This window comes from Diabrotica undecimpunctata, chromosome 3 (assembly GCF_040954645.1).
Source record: "Diabrotica undecimpunctata isolate CICGRU chromosome 3, icDiaUnde3, whole genome shotgun sequence".
Classification (NCBI taxonomy): domain Eukaryota; kingdom Metazoa; phylum Arthropoda; class Insecta; order Coleoptera; family Chrysomelidae; genus Diabrotica; species Diabrotica undecimpunctata.
Window position 1 is genome coordinate 126892196 of NC_092805.1, and position 20944 is coordinate 126913139.

At 32.8% G+C, this 20944-nt stretch overlaps 2 protein-coding genes across 2 annotated transcripts; one reads left to right on the plus strand and one right to left on the minus strand.

Annotated features, from left to right (window-relative positions):
* Positions 1–572: 572 nt before the first annotated feature.
* On the minus strand, positions 573–15267 carry LOC140437381 (lys-63-specific deubiquitinase BRCC36-like). The gene is made up of 4 exons (XM_072526885.1): positions 15063–15267; positions 6945–7155; positions 1427–1630; positions 573–868 (listed from the first exon to the last, which is right to left on the minus strand). Exons 1-4 carry the CDS (start codon positions 15177–15179, stop codon positions 639–641), a joined length of 762 nt encoding a protein of 253 aa, XP_072382986.1. The 5' UTR covers positions 15180–15267; the 3' UTR covers positions 573–638.
* Positions 15268–15408: 141 nt separating this feature from the next.
* Positions 15409–17504, plus strand: LOC140437382 (RWD domain-containing protein 4). Its single transcript, XM_072526886.1, has 4 exons — positions 15409–15656; positions 15722–15831; positions 16701–16893; positions 17283–17504. The coding sequence occupies exons 1-4, from the start codon at positions 15552–15554 to the stop codon at positions 17445–17447; spliced, it is 573 nt and encodes a 190-aa protein (XP_072382987.1). The 5' UTR covers positions 15409–15551; the 3' UTR covers positions 17448–17504.
* The last annotated feature ends 3440 nt before the right edge of the window (positions 17505–20944 follow it).

Consider the following 20944-nt stretch of genomic DNA (forward strand, 5'->3'; position numbering starts at 1 on the left):
ATTATTTTCAATAGTTATATCGTCAGATCTGGTCCTCCGTACTTTAGGAATTCGTTTGGTATTCTGTCCTCTGCTGGTGAGTTTCTATTAGTTAATTTCCTTAATGCTTCCTTTACCTCTTCCTCATCAATGTTTATTTCTTGGTTTGCTGTCACTTTTACTGTTGGTGGTTCATTATCATCACCTTTAGCAAATAGGAATGAAAAGTAGTTTGCCGATAATTCCTTCTGAATGTGTCTAGATTTTATTGGTCCGTTCAACTCTTTTCTTTGTACTCTGATCATTCTCCATATTTTTTTGTGTTCCGTAGAAGTCGTGTTCTATTTAAAAAATATCTAGATGTTTTCGCTAGCAACAGGTATCGAACCCAGAACGGGTATCCACTAGTAAGAAATGATAAGAATAAATCTACCAAGTGAAAAATGAAAAGTAATCTTTTTCTGGTGTATGAAAGACTATACTTAAATGTACAGCATATTATAACTTGAAAGAGTTTTAAATTAAACCAGTGTTAGAAAAGTATACGGTACAAGGAAATATATAAGTTCCAGAAAGTAACAAAGTACACCGAGAATGATATAAATTTTTATATACTTTGATTACAAATATGGCGAACATTAAATATAATTAAGTAACGTTCAAAAAATTTTAAGTTTTTCCAGTTCTTTGATCCTTTGATTCACTGATTTTTTTCTCTCTTCCAAGTCGTCACAAATAGGTCTGGCAACTTTGGAAACAATGTGAACTAGAGCTAATGTTTTAAATGCATCATTGTGTAGACTACTTAATTCATCCTGAGTGTCATTGTCTTGAATGTCATGGCAATCAACTTCTTCTTGAACCAGGATTTTTGGAAGATTTGCTATACCTAAAAAATCCAAATATTTTATTACTATTGAAAGGTAGAATCTGTTTTACAAATACAAGCGTCATGTACACTTTCTGTTAACTAGGTAAGGAGTTTATATAGTAGTATACAGTACGTTAAGTTTGGGGTTAGATATTACACACTACATACAGCGCTATAATCGGCAACATTGCCTCTCCGATCTAGATTGTAATTCTCCAATCTCTTCCGACACCAAGACAGAAAACGATATTTTTACATTCTTTTATTCTTAGTTTCCATATTTTTATTTATTTATTTTTTGTACGTTTTAAGTTGGTTGGCTGTAATTTTTTGTCTATTGCGCATTGTAAATTAATTGTTTTTTTTTTTTCGAGAGAACCTTTTATAAAAGATTACTTTCGGCAATTCCATTATTTTAATGATCAACCTACTGACGGTTATCTTATTAAGTAATGAAATTTTGATGTAGTTGCTTTGTCTTTTGGTTGCTGCGTTCCAACAAGTCGTTGTTTTTATCTATTCATTAATACTTTGCTTATCACTTCTATGTTCTATAAAAAATAAACAAAAACCTACCTTCTAAATTGTAATTTTCAAACGGTGAGGGTTTTATCACTAACTCAACTTCTCTCCTTTCAAGTTCAGATGTACTATTGTGGGCCTGGAAGCAAGTTACTTGTATCTGATTCCTACGAGATCTAGTATCATTTTGAAAAACAGAAAAGATTAATCCCACAAATAATGGATCCATTGTTTGATATGTAGCTTGAGTTCTGATATCTAAAAGCATATAAAAGGATGTATAATAAATATTAAGGGGGGTTCAGATAATTAAGGGGCTAAAACAGGGAGATGGGCTGGCTCCTACTCTGTTTATGTATGGAATATGTTATAAGAAAAATCTCTGTAAACCCAAAAAATATATTGTTTAATAAGTCAGATTGTGATGTACGCAGATGATATAAACTTGATAGGCCGAACCGTAAGAGACATCAAAGCCCTAATACAACCAAGGAAACAACGACACTTGTAAAATTTGACAATAGACGGCGCAAATGTTGAAGTTGTAAAACAGCTCACCTGGGCGTATGATAACTGCGGACGGCAGCGAGGAGGAGGAAATATGGAAAAGGATAATGCTTGCTAACAAAGCATACTTCTCTCTGTCGCAGGTATTTGAATCCAAAGACATCCATAGGGTTTTCAGACACCATAAAGTTCAAAATATATAAAACCACTGTACCACCAATAGCAACATATGGCGGAAAAACAATAAACCTTAATACTTTTGAAAGAAAAATATTGAGAAGAATATTGGGACCCATCTGTGACAATGGAATGTGGAGAATAAGATTCGACCACGAGTTATATCAATCTGACAAAGAACCCTATAGAGCTGATTATGCAAAAATATAAAGACTGCGCTGAACAGGTCACCTTATAACAATGGGTAATAACAGAACACCTAATAGAACCGTTAGTAGAGCTATGGTGGGACGTCGCCCAGTAGGTAAACCAAGGAACCAAGGAGGAATGGATAGACAAAGTGAGAACCGATGCTAGAGATATTGAGGGTAGATAACTGGTGGAAAGCAAAGGGATGGCGGTGGTAGACCAGGGCTCGACTTTGGTTTTAACTAACGCCATCAGAGAGAGAGAGAGAGAGAGAGAGAGAGAGAGAGAGAGAGAGAGAGAGAGAGAGTAATAAACATTTTATATACCTATAATAAATATATTATAAGGCTAGGACGACAACTCACACTGTTTTTCCGGTAGGATAACTCCTAGCGTCACCTAGGAAAGAAATCTGAACCACCAACTGATACTTCAATCTAATGAGTCAATTATATTTTGTTCTTGAAACAATATGTTTAATTAATAATACTAATAATATTAATCACGTATTAATATAATTAATAAAACAATTAATTTTTTCGCAAAAGTGCCAAAAATAGCAAACCGAATAAGATACGTACTAAGATCGAGTGACAAAAGATTCCTGAACGCCACATTCTGGGAAAGACCCGATGGCAGAAGGTCAGTTGGTCGCCCAAAAAAGAGATGGAAGGACGCAGTAGCCAGTGATCTACGCAAAATGGGAATAGCTGCTCAGGGCCGACAACAATGGAGGATTTAATGATTATCTTCTTCTTCAAGTGCCGTCTCCATCAATGGAGGTTAGCGGTTATGGTGGCAAACGTTTGTCTATCTTCAGCTGTTCTTAAGAGTTCCTCAAATCCAAGTCATGTCCAGTTTCTGATATTACGTAACCAGGACAATTTTTTTCTTCCAATTCCTCGCTTTCCTTCTATTTTGCCTTTTATTATCAACTGAGGGATGTAGTATTTCTCGTTGCGCAACAACAATGATTATAAAATACATTAAATTAAAAAAGAACTCAGTGTAAGTATACATAATATCCAGAGTGTAACACGAAATTCTCAAAACTTACAATAAATCTTCTATAGAATATTATGTTGATATTGATTGATTGGAATATTGATTTTTAAGAGAAGGTTTAAGTACCTATTATTTTATCCAATGGAAGTGGCCGTAAAGTTAAAAAAATTCAACTATTCTAAACTATAGCAACATTCTATAACCAAGCGAGAGATCAAAATAAAGACAATTTTGAAGAATAATTGCTAAATTAAAACTTTATTGAACTTTCTGAAGTTCAAGATGTTTGAGCTAACCTTATTTTAGCGTTATGGAGAAACTTCAAAAGAATCATAATATAGGTACATGTATTATTTTTTTATTTGTTATTAAATTTTTCTTTACATAATTTAATTTATTCCTGCCACCTCAAATTGTATAATCAAAAGAGATATTAAAATACTAGTGTGATTTCTTTGAAAATTACATAATTAAATATTGGTGTGTTCTGAAATAAATTTTACATTTATCTTACAGATAAGTAACCGCAACATAATTTGACATGAAAAGACGGGTACATTTTATTTTATAAATAAATGTCTATCCTTTAGATAACTATCTGTCAGATAGGACAATATTTATCTGGAGGTGAAAAGACCGGCCCTTTCATGAAAGAGGTTTAATATTTTAAAAATTTAATTTTTAATTCAGATTAAAATTAAATTTAAATATACAAAACTCGAGCTTTCGCAACAAATGAATTGACAAACTATAATTACGCTTGTTTTTGTATGTAGATCGATATTTCATAAGACTACTTTACTAAGTTCAGCGATTCTCCAACAGTGACTTATTTGTTATGAAAGTTTTACAACAGACTGAAATATCAAATATTATTTTGTTGTTGTTCTAGCCTTAAATAGGAGGAAGTTAGAAAAAATTGAGTGGGGTGACTGTAGATGGCAATTGATAAAATCACTATAATATATATATATATATATATATATATATATATATTAAATGGCCAAATATATGGCCTAGGAGGACAAATTCGTTAAACTTCCCGTGCTCCAATCGGTGTTATGGAAAGTGTTATGATCATTTCGGCCTATCCCAGCCTCATCAGACACTTGGGCTGATACAAATTCAAACTCGTAAAGTCCAACGAATGTCTCCTAAAACTTCACTACAACAGTAGTCAGCTTACAAAGGCGCCACCTGCTTTGGCGGCCGTGTGACAATATCGTTTTCTGTATCCTTTGCGCTATGCGAAATGTGTAAAAGATAAAATCTTTTAGCGAAAGCCGCTATCGCTTTATTAAATTAAATGGCCAAATATATGGCCTAGGAGGACAAATTCGTTAAACTTCCCGTGCTCGAATCGGTATCAATAAAGTGTTATGATCATTTCGGCCTATCCCAGCCTCATCAGACACTTGGGCTGATACAAATTCAAACTCGGAAAGTCCAACGAATGTATCCCAAAACTTCACTACAACAGTAGTCGGCTTACAAAGGCTATATATATATATATATATATATATATATATATATATATATATATATATATATATATATATATATATATATATATATATATTTATATATATATATATATATATATATATATATATATTTATATATATATATATATATATATATATATATATATATATATATATATATATATATCGATTACTTAAGTGCAAAACGTCGTATCCCCAATAACCACAATTGATCAGGGAAAACAAAAAACTTTCTGGTTTTATGAGAACATTTTTCACAAACATGTATAATTATGACTTTTTTTTTAAAACGTAGTGGGTTACATTACATAGTGGGGACATTTGGTACTCAAATTGATTTTGGTATACGACCTTATAAATAATACTTTCTAAGCACTTATCAACTATTATCATTTATTATAAAATATACGATTACGAGATTATAATTATACCTATTACTAATTTTCATATTAAAAAAAATATAAATTAATTATCTTTCTTTTTGGTGCAGAAAGGAAGGTCGTCATAAAACTTTTTTACCTCCAATGGTAAAACTTCTGTTAGTTCTTGAAGATGATCATATTTTTGCTTAGTTGTGGGAATCCTACCTTTATATAATTGTTGTTTGATGAAGGGTACAGTTGAACAATTATTTGGCCTTTGCGGAAATGGTGTATAATTTTCTTGTTCGTAGTCTGTTTTATAATAGATAATGCCATCTGGGCCATATCGCAGACATTTCAGATGATTAACAGTAGGTTCACCGGTTTTTCGGCCAGGTCTAATAGATTGATATCTGAAAGTATCTCTAATATCAAAGTTGATAAAGAACTCGTGGGTTAGATAGTGAACTAAAAAAGGGGAAGGATTTTTTCTAGCTTCTCTTATGAAAATGGTGTATTGACTTGGAAGATGAATTTCTCGTCCTTTTAACTTCCTTTCTACCAAACCGTGAGCGGTTTCAACTTCCATTTAGGTGTGACCTTTTTCCCAAAATTTTTGGAAAATCGTCAAACCATGTTCCACTGCAAAATTAAGAAGTGCGTTTGCCATACAACATTTCTATTTTGGTAGGCACATCGGTCGGAATAAATTATCATCGGTTTTTTCTCGACAAGGCAAAATTCCTCTAAGTGCTTTATTATGCAGGTAGTGAATGTCGATGATACAAGTTCGCCTTCTGCTTCGTTAAAACAGTAATTTACACAATTACGATCGTTTAAATTATAAATAGAAAAATTGTGGACTTGTAATTTGCTTGTGAAATAAAGTTTGCTGGCATACATTAGACACAGCTTAACTGCCTGCACATCCATCGTGAACACATATACTCCATTCGCTTAGCTCGGGCATATTTTGACAGATTCATTGTCAGTAACCTACAACACAATAATTCCTACTTCTCAGTAGATTCTCTCTTAAGATTACTTAAGAGCTGCGGTAAGAGCCATAATTTTAGCTGTTCGGTCTGAGATCCTAAAAATATCAAACAACTAATAAAAAATGTTTCCACATTATAACAATGTACTAAAACGGTAATTTCAAGATTAACGTCGCATTTAGTGCAAACCACAATTTAAAATTAGGTACTATCATAAAACTCTAGTCAAAGCATTGAAACACAAATTTCAAATTAATATAAAATAAAACAAAAAAATGTTTCAAAACTAGTAAAAAAAATATTACATTCGAAAAAATCGAAATACCTATAGGTTTTGTGATATAATAATAATTACAAAATGTCGTAAGCCTAAAATATAGATTATAAACAAGGTAGAGGTAAAATGTCATATTCCACTAAACCCCATGATTTCTCCACTTATTGTAAGGTCAAGGAGAAAACCATTAAATATTTTATCAAAAACTAGACATAACAAACTATTTTGCACTGTAAAATGCTATAACTAATACAAATTACTTACCCAATAATGTTAAAAACACTGCACTATACCAAGACGCACTTGACTCTTAAAAACGCATTAACAAACTGAGGCTTACGATGTCTAACAAATCAATCAAAGCACTCCTTTAATACGACAATTTGTTTTGGTGCGTAAAATGTATTTTCTAGGCAGCTGTGGCTTAATCGTGACTACTGATGCAAAGAACAATCTTCCTTTTTTATTACAAATTTTGTGGTTACAGTTTTAATTGAATAGGTATCCAATCTAATTTTTAAATTAAAGTATATATTTAAAATGGATCATTACCAACATGACTTGGCCAAACAGTAATATGTGGGTGGGAATGATACCATCCAAGTACCCTCATTGGTCTGTTAAGTTTTTTAGTTAACTGATCTGCATGCATTGAAGCATGACAAAGCTGTTCAGGTGATATTTCCACTCTGTCTGGCTGTTTATCACTTCTATGTAAAATAACACAAGCTGAAATATTGGAAACACGTTCACTTTCATTTACCTACAAAAAATAGCAATGTTTAAGAAATAAATAGATGTATAGTGTGAGTTAAAAATAATTGTCTCAATTTAACATGTGAATAAGATGCTTTTACACTTCATTGATGTTTAAATTAATTCCCCTCAAATAAAAATTCTCATATATTTGTACAAATAAAATGCAATTTGTTTGTTTTAACAAAAGATAGATGCTTTAATGTTGTTTACCTGAAAATCTGTGACAATTGTACAAGCTTTTATGGAAATACAGTAGACTCCCTCTATAACGAGAACTGAAATGGCAGACTAATTACCTCGTTATAAGCCGATCTCGTTATATCAGACAACAATAATAATCAGTGCATACATATGAATATGTAGTTTTTTAAAACATTAACTTCCTATAGTGAAGCCATTAGGAGCAATATAAGATGCTAATAAATATTGTTTAAATGGCGTTTTTGAAAAAAAGTTGTTTACTTTTATTGTCAATGAAATAAGTTAAAACAAAAAACAGTTGTTTACTTTTATTGTCAATGATATATGTTAAAACAAAAAATCTGTATTCTGTAAATCTGTATAAAGCGTATTTTCAAGGATAACATAAATTATTGCTTCTGCAATTGGAAGAAGTCTGTCATTTTTGATTGCCTTAAATTGTCCGGTATCATTATATCTATCATATTTTCTAAAGATGTGAAACAGTTGTAAAGAAATTTATTGCGGGTGGCAGTTAAGTTTATTGCGGGCAGTTTTTTATTTATAACCACGGCCGGGTCAAAAACGTAAAAAAACACGATTCTCGATCTTATTTTCTCTCGTTATAACCAAATTTGCCTCGCTATAGACGGTTACAGTTCAATAGAAATTTCACAGGACATCTAATATATCTCGTTATAAGCCAAACCTCGTAATAATCGTGTTTGTTATAGAGGGAGTATACTGTAATAACAATTTGAATATAATTTTTAAAACATATAACAGTTAAATGATTAATCCTTAAAAAACAATTTGAATTTTATAAACTAGATAAAGAAAATCTTTAAAGGGTTTAATCAGATTTACCACCTATTATCCCTAGAAAGTAAAAGTGAGCAGGATGGCACTTAAAAATGTTCAAAATAAAAGTAATTAGAATATTTAAACAACATTTCTTGTGATGAATGCTTCATTTTAGATGAAAAAAGAAAAGAAGAATGGTTAAGTCACCTGATAAAATTGGAAAATCTGAAGAAAAATACAATGTTGGAGGCCTAGCAGCAATAAAAGACCTTAAAATGTGATAAAAAGAATTTAAAGAAGAAATTATGAAGTTGAATTTAGAAACATTAAAAAATATTGTACTTTATACTGGGTTTTTTTTTACTAAAGACACAGAAGTATACTTACATTAAAATCTGGTCAGTAAGACCAATTATCAATTCGTTTCCAACTTAAATTACTAATGAAATCTTAAAATTAGGTGTCTACTCACTAGTATCTTTCCTATTATTTCTAATAACTAGCATTAAATTTAGCATGCATACTCGCACAACACTTTACTCTGCTTTTCACTCACTCATTATACCAGTTCAAAAGGCTTTGTTCTTTTAATCATAAAGCAGGTCAAAGGTAAGGGTCCATAGAGGATTACGAATTAAAAACATAAATGAAGGTGTTACTAAAAATGAAGTAATAAGACTGGAACATGATAAAAAATTTGTAAGAGCAAACCTGGACATATTAATAATTGCTGAAACAAAAAAGGAAGTCAGCAATGGGCAAATAGGCATATAATTTTATGAAGTGGGATAAACAAACTCATACTAAGTGATGTGATATTAACCTCCTTAGTATTGCTTTGGCTGTAGACTTCTAATATTGTAGGCAACTTTATGCTGTCAGTGTTTGAAAGAAGTCACTGTCACTGCCATATTAATTTCTATTGTTTTTGTTAATATTATATGTACAATTTATGTTGATTAAAACCTTATATCCTAGGTTTTGCTTTATCATTTCAATTTAATCAACATAAATGGAGAAGTATCTGAGACCCGAGAGGTTCGACGGGGATCCATCTGTGAAATCAACAGCAAAGGAATGGGACCATTGGAAAAGAACTTTTATGAACTTTTTAGCTGCCCATATTGTCACTCCCGCTGTTTCTGCTGATAGTGCTGCTGTACCACCCCTAGATATTAATGATACTAAGCTACAACTGTTAATAAATCATATTTCGCCACGAGTATATACATATATAAGTGATTGTAACACTTACAACGAATCCATTCAAACTCTTGACAAAATATACATCAAACCAAACAATACTATTCATGCTCGTCACATACTAACCACTAGACGACAACAGGCAGATGAGTCTATCGATTCTTACATGCAATCTTTAAAACAGTTAGCAAAAGACTGCAATTTTACTGCTGTAGATGCTGATACTAATAAAAATGATACAATCCGTGGAGCTTTTATCGCTGGAATGACATCCACAAAGATACGATCGAGACTGTTAGAGAGTTTAACGCTAACTTTAGAAGAAACTTATAATATAGCTATTTCAATGGAAATGGCAGAACTCAACTCTCAGGTTTATTCAAACCAACATTCGACACTTAGTGCGCTACCTGGTAACTATCAATTTGAGTCACAGAGCTCTCCAACAAATTCTGAATGTGTCACTGTGACAGCTGCTACCAACTCTACTAACTCTTCTAGGTCAGGACACAAATGTTTTTTCTGTGGTGGGCCAATACATTCAAGGAAGAACTGTCCCGCTCGAGAATCCATTTGCAAATCCTGTAATAAAAAGGGACACTTTGCAAAGGTTTGCCGCTCCAAGAGCACTAGTGCATCTGCCAACGTATTCGAAGGCTATGAAAACTGCACAGCCTGCATTATTGCTGCTAATCCTGCTTCATTGAAAAAAGCTATAGTGCCTGCATCTATAAAAGGTCTTCGTGCTGATGCCCTTATAGATACTGGTAGCTCTGTCAGTTTTATTAATGAAGACTTTGCTAACCTGTGCAAACTCCCTAGGAAGCCTTGTATTCAGACTGTTTCTATGGCCTCATTATCACACACCTCTGAAGTTAAAGGTGTGACTACTCAAAATATTAAAATTGGTGGCCACTCCTACGACAACATTAATTTACTTATAGTTAAAAATCTCTGTGCTGATATTATAATTGGTCATGATGTTCTATCTAACCACTCGAGTCTAGAGTTTGAATTTGGAGGACCTAAAGAAGTATTCAAGGTATGTAGTGTAGTTGAAGCCTCAGTACCTGCAGTTCCTTTATTTTGTAACCTGACTTCAAATTGTAAACCTATCGCAGTAAAATCGCGCAGGCATAGTGCTGAAGATCAGATTTTTATTAAAAATGAGGTAAAGAAGCTTTTAAATGATGGCATTATTGAAGAAAGTCAGTCCCCTTGGAGAGCGCAAGTGCTTATCACCAAAAACGAAACTCACAAGAAGCGGCTTGTCATTGATTATTCTCAAACAATTAATCGATTCACTCAACTTGATGCCTATCCACTGCCAAATATCGAGGAAATGGTTTCCAATGTATCACAATTTACTGTCTTTAGTGCAATAGATTTCCAAAGTGCATACCATCAGGTTCCAATACTTCCACATGAAAAGATGTACACAGCTTTTGAAGCCGCTGGGAAACTGTACCAATTTTGTCGCATTCCGTTTGGTGTTACCAATGGTGTAGCCAGTTTCCAAAGAACAATCGACTGGCTCATACGCACAGAAAACCTTGAAGGGACATATGCCTATCTTGATGATATAACTGTTTGTGGTAAGACGAAGGTAGAGCATGACAAAAATCTTGAGAACTTTCTGAAGGCCACAGACAAATATGGCTTGACACTAAACAAAACCAAGAGCAAATTCAATCAAACAGTAATAAACTTACTTGGTTATACTATAGGACCAAACCATGTCATAAAGCCCGATGCTAGCAGACTACAACCCTTATTAAAGATGCCTCCACCGAATGACACTGCATCTCTCAGAAGGGTATTAGGTATGTTTGCCCATTATTCAAAATGGATTCCCAAATTTTCCGAAAGGGTCCACACATTAGCTCATGTCAACAATTTTCCATTGAACGAAGATGCTTTATCTTGTTTTGAAAATCTGAAATCTATAGTTGCAAAGTCATCTGTTCACGCTATCAACGAAAATATGCCATTTGTTGTTGAAACTGATGCTTCAGAACACTCAATTGCTGCTACCTTGAGTCAGGATTCCAGACCCGTTGCTTTCTTTTCAAGATCACTTAACTCTAGTGAGCTGAACCATTCTGCTGTGGAGAAAGAAGCATATGCTATTGTTGAATCTCTAAAGAAGTGGCGCCATTTTCTTATAGGAAAGCCTTTCACAATCATTACTGATCAAAAGTCTGTAACATTTATGTTCAACACGAAGCATTCCAGCAAGATTAAAAATGAGAAAATACAAAGATGGCGACTTGAATTGGCACCTTATAAATATGACATTGTGTATCGACCAGGAAAAGATAACCAAGCAGCGGATGCTTTATCGCGCATCTGCTCTTGTGCTACTACCACGGCGGCAGGTGCATCAAAACTCAAGTCACTTCACAATGCACTTTGTCATCCAGGGGTAACACGTATGTTTCATTGGATAAAATCAAAGAATTTGCCTTTCTCTCTCAATGAAGTCAAGACTATGACTCGTGACTGTGGGGTATGTGCTAAAATTAAGCCGAGATACTTTAAAAATGAGGGGCTTTTTCCAAAGCTTATAAAAGCCACATCTCCCTTCGAACGCCTTAGTATTGACTTTAAAGGACCAGTGCCTTCGAATACCAATAATCATTATATTCTTACGGTAATAGATGAGTATTCCAGATTCCCATTTGCTTTCCCATGCAGTGACATTAGTGCCAAAACAGTAATCAAGAATTTAAATAACTTATTCATGATGTTTGGAATGCCTGCATACATTCATTCGGATAGGGGGGCTCAATTTCTGTCAGCTGAAATCAAAGAGTTTCTCAACGCCAGAGGAATCGCTACAAGTAGAACTACTGCTTATAATCCTCAAGGAAATGGTCAAGTGGAGAAGTTGAATTCTACTGTCTGGAAAGCTATTCAACTGGCCTGTGAATCACATGAAGCACCTATTGAGAATTGGGAACAATACCTACCTGTCGTGCTGCATTCCATTCGTTCACTGTTGTGTACCGCAACTAACTGTACGCCGCATGAAAGGATGTTCGTGCACACACGTCGATCTCCAAATGGGAATACAATACCGTCATGGCTAGCAGAATCTGGGCATGTCTTGATGAAAAGGTTCGATCGGAAGAACAAGTACCAGCCTATCGTAGAGGAAGTGGAGGTAATAGAGGCAAATCCTGAATACTCTTTTGTTAAACTGAAAGACGGACGGGAGACCACAGTGTCTAATCGTCATCTGGCTCCATGTGGACGAGGTGAAGGGGAAATACTAGATATACCAGGTCAAGAATCAGTGTTCGTAGAAGACCCACATGAGTTACATTCGAGTCTTAATGATTCCTCATCCAATACAACCACGCAAAACATGCAGCCCCTGGCAGATACATCTACATCTCCCCCTCCACCGGATTCATTACTTCTTGAAGAACCCCCAATGAGTTCTGAACAGAGCTTATCGCCTCCTTCAGCACTACCTAGAAGATCTAAAAGAATTCGTCATTTACCACGGTATTTGGAAGATTATAGTGTGGGAGAATGATGTGATATTAACCTCCTTAGTATTGCTTTGGCTGTAGACTTCTAATATTGTAGGCAACTTTATGCTGTCAGTGTTTGAAAGAAGTCACTGTCACTGCCATATTAATTTCTATTGTTTTTGTTAACATTATATGTACAATTTATGTTGATTAAAACCTTATATCCTAGGTTTTGCTTTATCATTTCACTAAGAACATAATTAAAATATAAAATACATATAAAAACAATTTTAGCTATACTTAGACCTAATGAAAATGAAAAAGCAGTAAAAAAGATGCTTTTTGAGTAGGATTATCTTCATCAGTGGGAACAGCCAAAGGAAAAATATTAGTTGCAGGCGATTTTAATGAAAGAGTAGGAATAAAAGAAAAAGTAACAATAAAATAATAAATAAACAATAAAAGACAAATGTAACTAGAAAACAACAACAAAAATAACAACAATAGTCACATAATGGAAGAAGATTATTGGACTTTAGAGGATGGGAAAAATCCATAATAGAGTACATGTTAGTTGAAAGAAGTAACACACAAAGTCAATAACAGATGTGTAATTAAGAAGAGGTTTACGAACTAGACAGTGATGTTGGAAAGAATTTGAAACAAAATTAGAATGAGGCAGCAACATAATCAAAAAATATCTGTTAAAGTGCTGAAAAATTTAAGAACTAATGAAATAACGATATGAAAGAATACTAGAAAATGAATTGAGAATTATTGTTGAACTAGAACTAACAAAGTGACAGAGGTTTTTGAAACGGAAGAAGTACAATGAATCATTTATATTTATGATAAAAAAATTTTTACCAGAGTACAAAACAGAGATGAAAGGCTATACCTGGAATTTGTTAATAAAGAAAAGGCTTTTGACAGAGTATCCAAATCTAAAATTTTGGAATATTTATTTAATATGAATATTAACCATAAACTTATAAGAAACATACAAAACCTTTATACATTAACAGTAAACTATGTCATAAACAGAAATATGAGATCACAAGTTTTCAACACCCAAAAATGACTGAGACAAGGAGGAAGTTTACATTCATAATACTTAGGGATAGAATAATCAAGAAAATCAAAAAATAATTGAAACAAGTATACATAGGGTACAATAATACATAGGATGATGTGGCAATAATATCAAGCAGCAAAAAGAATCTAGAATATAACCTCAACATCTGTACTGATTTGTTAACAGCAAATGGAATGACAATAAACAAAAATAAGATTAAGGTAAGGGTAGTATCCATTAAGGAACAAAGAATACACAAACCAAAAGATAAATAGAACACACATAGAATAAGTTGAATCATTCTAATATTTAAAAGTTAAAATAGATCATCCTGGCCAGTAGCGCACCTAGAATTTGCCTCTGGGGGGGTTTTGGTTGCATTTTTTTAACTCATATTATGCAATGAATCAAACATTCATCAATAAGGAAATATCTCAAAAGGTAAATACGTCTGTTTTCAAGAAATATACAGGCTTATATTACATATAGATGTGATGGGTTACACAGGTCCAAATTAGTGACCACACATGAGTTCTGGCAGTGCAGTGGTGAAATTCGAAAAAGTGGGGAAAGCTTCATTCTCTCTGAATTTACAGAACAGTTAACTTAATAATAATTCACCAGCTTCTTTTATGCAATGTTGTAATGTGATGTAAATATAAAAAATGTGTATTACCAGAAGTAATTTGTAACATACACTCATATCATTACGTATGATTAAGGAATTCTTAAAATTTATAGAGTCAAGGACAAAAACAGTTGAAATTTTCAAAAAATGATTTTACTTAATGCAATTTAATACTCTTGTACCTGTGTTTCCTTACCAAACATATCTTTGGTAGGATTAACTCTAATAAAATAGAACAAAATGTTCACTTCTGAAAACACTACAGGCGGTACTATTTCATTAAAACGATGATAAAGGTATCTCGTTATTGAATTATAATGAACTCTGATTAAGAACTAGAAGTTAGTGACTAATTTGCAAAGAATGATTTACCACTGTGGGTTAAACTTTTGCATACTCTGGGATAATAAATTGATTTAGTAGAACAAGTAAACAAACACAACAACCAAAACAACCCTAAATACACTCTTTATACATTTTTCAATATGTTTTTGAGGGCTTTTTTAAGCTCAACTACATTTATACAACTATTTAAATACCTCTCCAATTAGTAGACCCATAATTTCTTGTTTTTCAGTTGTTAAAGCGTGTTGAACACATATAGCATATACATCTGCAGTAATATTTACCCGTTTCAGGTAATTTTCGGAAATCATTTTAGCAAACAGAAAAAAATCTTATTGAATTAAGCATAAGCACCTAATCATCACTCATCAACAGTTCTGTCTGTCTCTGTCCCCTGTCATAACAAAAAGATAAATATTTCAGAAGGAAACTCTTCTTTTAAGCATGTGCAAATGATAATTTCCACAGCCAACTTTCTTGCAGGGCAGGTCTTTTTTAATCCCTGCGACAGCCACTTCGTCTTTGACAATTCATCACATCTCACATATAGACATCACCATCAGTTAACCTAGAATTACATTTGGATTTTGGATTACATTTCAGATGTATTTTTTTATGGAAGTATGAATTTGTTTGAAATAAGAATCTTATAAATCGCTTTAATTACTATTAGTTATGTAAATATGTCCGAATTGGAGCTACAAGAGGAAGAGAGGGAAGCTCTATCATCAATATATGAAGGAGATGATTTGTTTAAACAGATTGATAAGTGTACATATCAATATAAAGTAAGTATAATGTTTAATCAATATAATAACAATGTTAAGCCAAATAATACATTAAACGTTTTTAGTATGGTGAGCACGATACGAATAAATCCTTTGTATTGGAAATTAAATGGGGTGAGCAGTATCCAAATGAATTACCAGTTATGAATATGGACACATTTTATAATAATCATATGTAAGTATAAACATTTATATATTTTTTCTCATGGTGACCATGCAGAAAGCTGTACTACTCTAATAACCTATTCATGTGGTATATCCAATGGCATATAATAAATAGACCCTACAGCCTTGTATCCTGGGTATATAATCTGGCGTCATAAAGACCTGCTAGAAGGTATATGTTTACTAAAATACTGGCGTGCTTGTTTATTTTATAATTAATTTATGTTTATTTGTCTAAAAATAAATCTATGAAAAAAAACCTAGCTAGAAAATTTTAAATCATCAAAACATTTAATCAAAATTGTTAAGTATTCAGTATAATAATTTATTTATTAAATAAACTAAACGCCTTCACTGATTACCAACACATAAACTAATGTTTATAAAACAATGCATTTAAAAAGTGACTTACCTGAAAAGTTATGCTTGGTTTCTCTAACTTCCGTGACCACAAACAAGAGATTTAGATGTCATTTTACTAAAATAAGTAAATGACCCTCAAAATTTTAAAATAAAAGTTACTTGTCACCCAAAATATACAAACACCTCACTTTGTAAAAAATCGTGAACATGTTTATAACACTTTTTACAGCATTCATGGAGGCTACATATTATACACCATTGGATATATCTCAATAATAAAAAACAAGTGTGAGCAAATCCTTAGGTTAGAAACTGTATCTTCTTTTGTTTCACATTTATTTCTCTAATTTTCTGTGGAAAAATTTGACCTGAATGTGACTCTTTGAACTTTATAACTTCCTGGTAAAATTTATATGGGTGATAATTATTTAAACTAAATGTAAATATTTAATTAGTCACACTAGATGTCCAATAAAGTGAGCTTATTACTCATATACCATATTTTAATTTTTTCAGAGTAACATCATTAAAGCAAAAGATAGTAGAAATGTTAAGGACTGAAGCTGAACAATACTTAGGAATGTCTATGACTTACTCTTTGTTTGAATTTTTAAAGGAGAAATTCGATGAACTGATTAATGAACAGCCTGATGAACCAGAAAAATTAGAAGTTGAAAAATTATGTATTTCTGAAGAAGGGGACCAACAAGTAAGTTCTGAATTGGTATCATTGTATGAATATAAAATAATACATTATGATTCTTCTTAACTCTAACTATCCATAAGAGGCTCAAGATTCTATTCATTGCTGATAAAATCAACTTTTGAGCTGAAGAGCACAAGAAAGTGTCAGAGCATACATATTAACTGATAAAGGGCATTCTAATACAGCTAGTGGTGGAGTAACACAAAAGGAAACTAAGCAGAAAGTTTTGTTCCATAAATATGTACCTAGGTTTTTTAAACTCTTATGTTATGTAAGTTACTTAACATAGCTTATTCTTTTAAACATAAATTGGAATAAAAGTTGTTTACATTTTTGTCATTTACACCATGTTTATAATTAAAAATATTTTCACGATTTGTATTGTTTTCTAGGAAAATCAAAGAAAGGAAAAAAAGGAACAATTAACCAAAGCGCAAAAGAGGAGGCAATGGAACAGGGTAGATGCTAAAGGGGAAAAACCAAGAGGATGGAATTGGATGGATATTGTAAAACATTTATCCCAAACTGGCCCTAAAGAAGAGCAACCTATTTCATAAAGTGCTATTTATTTTATATGATGTTATCATATTTAAATAAAATTTGTTGTTTTTCTACATTTTTTTTTCATATACAAGTTCTTGTACTGGCATTATTCTTAATATTCTTCTGAAGCTATTTTCTTGTGGCATCTTCTTCTTCTTTTGGCATCATAACTCTGGATGGGTCTTTGCCTGTATGACTATGTCGTTCCATTCAGATCTCTCTTGTGCCCTTCTTCTCCATTGTCTTATGTTCATTGTTTTCAGGTCGTCTTCCACGTTGAAATTCGCAATACCAGCGTTATAAGTTTTTTCTTTAGGTTTTTGCCTGCCAAATTTCTTTCACCGGTTTTGTATTCTCCATTCTCTGATGATGACCCCACCAACTGAGTTGTCTTCTTTCTATATATTCTAACGTTGACTCTATTTGCAAATCTCTTATTTAGTTTTTTTAGCCAAAAACCAGCACATTCCACAAAGCTCAATTCACTAGGTGCATGCACTATAACAAATCGGGGACCTGGTTGTGTCAGTCTTAACAAACGCATCCCTGGCTGAAGTCACAGAGAGGTTCTTCCTTTCTTTGTAACTATTACGTCCAACATTCTCCAAGTTTTATCTAAATAAAGAACGGTGTATCCCTGGGAACGATATTTTTATCACACGCAAATACTGATGCCTGCATTTCAGAATTCCAGGACGTTCCACCATGGTCGACTTTACTCCTCGTTTGCAACAAACAAAATTCATTTCATGGAGGTGTCTCCACATTGTTGTGCGTGACATGTTTGTTAAATCTTTTTTAATCAATACAAAACTTTGTTCAATGTCGGCGGTGAATTTTAAAAGAAAAAACTATGCACTATGGCGCGGACGTATGAACTAGTGCGTCGTAAATTGACTTTCTGCTGTTCATTCTACTTTTGGTACGTTTTCTTATTTTTTTTACGGGCTTTAGTCCTCCTGCCGCAGCTTCTTTGCGTATTTTAGAAATGGTACTAGAACCTACTCCCGTCATAACACTTACTTTAGCAATTAAACTTCCAACACTTTCACCACTCTTTAAATTTAGATGATAATTAAATAAATTTAAACTAATTTGTTTTGCATAGCTGTCCAAGGTATTCCATTGGTTTAATTTGTGAATTTCCATTTTCAATGAATATTAAACTGTGTAGAATAACTACCTACTAAACAACCACAAAGCCTTGTTATTAGAGGTACGAAATACGAAAATAATTAGTTTGTAATGACTAATGACCATGGTTCTAATGGCAGGTTGTATTCTTACCGAAAAACACTTAACCTGTATATATATATATATATATATATATATATATATATATATATATATATATATATATATATATATATTAATGATAATGATAATATTATTTTTTAACAATTAATTAATTAAAATTAAATACTTAAATTAATTTATATTTTATAATTAATTGTAGTGACCCGTAAGGCCAAATCTGAATAATACTAATTGATGTGGCGATACCTAACAACAATAATCTGTATTATCTTATCTGTAATTAAAAGTGGAAGGCCGTAGTTCAGCGACAAGATACTTAAAGCGCGCGAGTTCAAATCTCGGCACCAACAACGACATTTTCATTTCTAAAAATGATACGAGACGTTCACCGTGCTTCGGAGGGCACGTTAAGCCGTCGGTCCCCCTGGGCTAGTGTGTGCTGTGACACTAGCTACATGAAACAGGGTTAAAGATGCAAATGGTGTCGGAACGTGTTCGAAAGGATCTCCCCGCCAAAAATGCCATCCGATATTATTATTATTGTATTAAAAAAAGATCGCCAAGTACAGTGACCTGGAAATTTAAATTTAAAGTTACTTATTTTAAAATAAAGAATATTGTAAAAAAACATGTCAACATTTTAAAATTTCTCGACAGAATCTCACAGAAATCTATAGTTTATTTTTATGAACGAGAGAGTAATTAGCAGAATTTTAACTGGTAGCTCCGACCACTCCATGGGCGTGCTCAAGATTAATTGAAAAATTACTTTGAATAATTGTAAGAAATAAATGAATTATTTCAGTGTTATAAAGTGTTATGTGTATGTAAACAAAAGTGACCTCTTTTATCACACACTATATTAGAACTGACTGGCCTACATTAAAAAGGGTTTTAAAAAATTCACATTTTTTTTTTTTTAAATTACAAAAGAGAAAAAGAGTTTTTAAAACCGTCTAAGGTATGTTAAATAGATGAATAAAAATATTAATATAAAACTTACAGCTACTTGTTACAAATCCAAATCAGATTCAGAAGATGAACTTTCAGAACCAAGATTTATAATAACTGGCTCGATCATTTTATCAGTAATATTGTCCAGCTTCCACATTTTTTCCTCTTCTTTAATAGTGTGATTTACTGCCTTTTCCCAGTTTTCAGGTTTTACATTTACGGCCTCCAAAAACAACTGTTTAACATCATGAATTTTAAAAGTGGTATTTTTTCTTGAAACTTCACTCTTTATCTGTGCCCATACCAGTTCAATCGGGTTTAATTCACAATGATATGGTGGGGATCTAAGTACTGTCATTCCACGATTTTTGGTAATTTCATCAATTTCGTATTTTTTAAATATTTCTTTATGTGAAGGGCACACAACGAATAAAGTTCCTTTCTTATAGATCCGGGATGGTACGTAATATTTTTTGAACTCAGCCAATTCTGCAAGTCTTTTTTTAACCATTTGGTTGTGGGCAGTCCTTCTATAAGTCTGGAGTGATAACTTGCATTATCCATTACTATTACACAGTTCTTAGGAAGAAGATCTATCATTTGTTCGAACCATTCTTGAAAGACATCAGCGTTCATGTCTTCATGGTAGTCACCGGTACGAGTTGATTCAAAAGTTAATAAACCACCTTCAACAAAACCGTCTGAACTGCCAATGTGTACTATTATCAGCCTGCGTCCCTTTCCTGATGGTGGGTTTAAACCAGTAGATAAGTTATTTACAAAAGCGTGCCTTTGACTTGTAACAGTTTCATCCTGCCAAAATTTATTTGGTGTATGACCCTCGTTGATCCATGTTTCATCAAGATAAAATATTTTTCTTTTTTGGTTTCTCATTTCCTTTATGGTTCTTAGAAAATGTCTTCTCCATATGACAATATCGCTTCTTTCTAATAAAATAGACTTTCTGGGATTCTTTTTCCAGCGGAAGCCTATTTCTTTTAAAAGTTTCCATAACGTACTTCGACTCATTTCTGGGTAATCCTTATCATCTCGAACTGAGACAAGAACTTTATCCAATGTTGGAAATTCTTGTCTAAAGAAGAATTCATGCACTTTCCGTCGAAGTCCTTCTTTAAAATGATATTCTATTTGAAATTTTGGTTTCCCTGGAGCATTACGTGGCATTTGAAAACTACCACATTTCTCTTCTTTAATAACTCTAAATCGTAGATTTCCCAACACCAAGTGTACTGCTAACTAACTCAACGGTCTCATCAACACTTTCACATAAACGTTTGTC

Excerpts from the sequence above, each read along its gene's own strand:
- LOC140437381 (XM_072526885.1), bottom strand. The coding sequence starts at position 15,179 with ATGATTTCCGAAAATTACCTGAAACGGGTAAATATTACTGCAGATGTA. Across the intron at positions 7,156-15,062 it reads TGGGTCTACTAATTGGAGAG|GTAAATGAAAGTGAACGTGT; the intron begins GTATTTAAATAG and ends TATTTTTTGTAG. Across the intron at positions 869-1,426 it reads TGAAAATTACAATTTAGAAG|GTATAGCAAATCTTCCAAAA; the intron begins GTAGGTTTTTGT and ends TGGATTTTTTAG.
- LOC140437382 (XM_072526886.1), top strand. The coding sequence starts at position 15,552 with ATGTCCGAATTGGAGCTACAAGAGGAAGAGAGGGAAGCTCTATCATCA. Across the intron at positions 15,657-15,721 it reads AGTGTACATATCAATATAAA|TATGGTGAGCACGATACGAA; the intron begins GTAAGTATAATG and ends AAACGTTTTTAG. Across the intron at positions 15,832-16,700 it reads ACATTTTATAATAATCATAT|AGTAACATCATTAAAGCAAA; the intron begins GTAAGTATAAAC and ends TAATTTTTTCAG.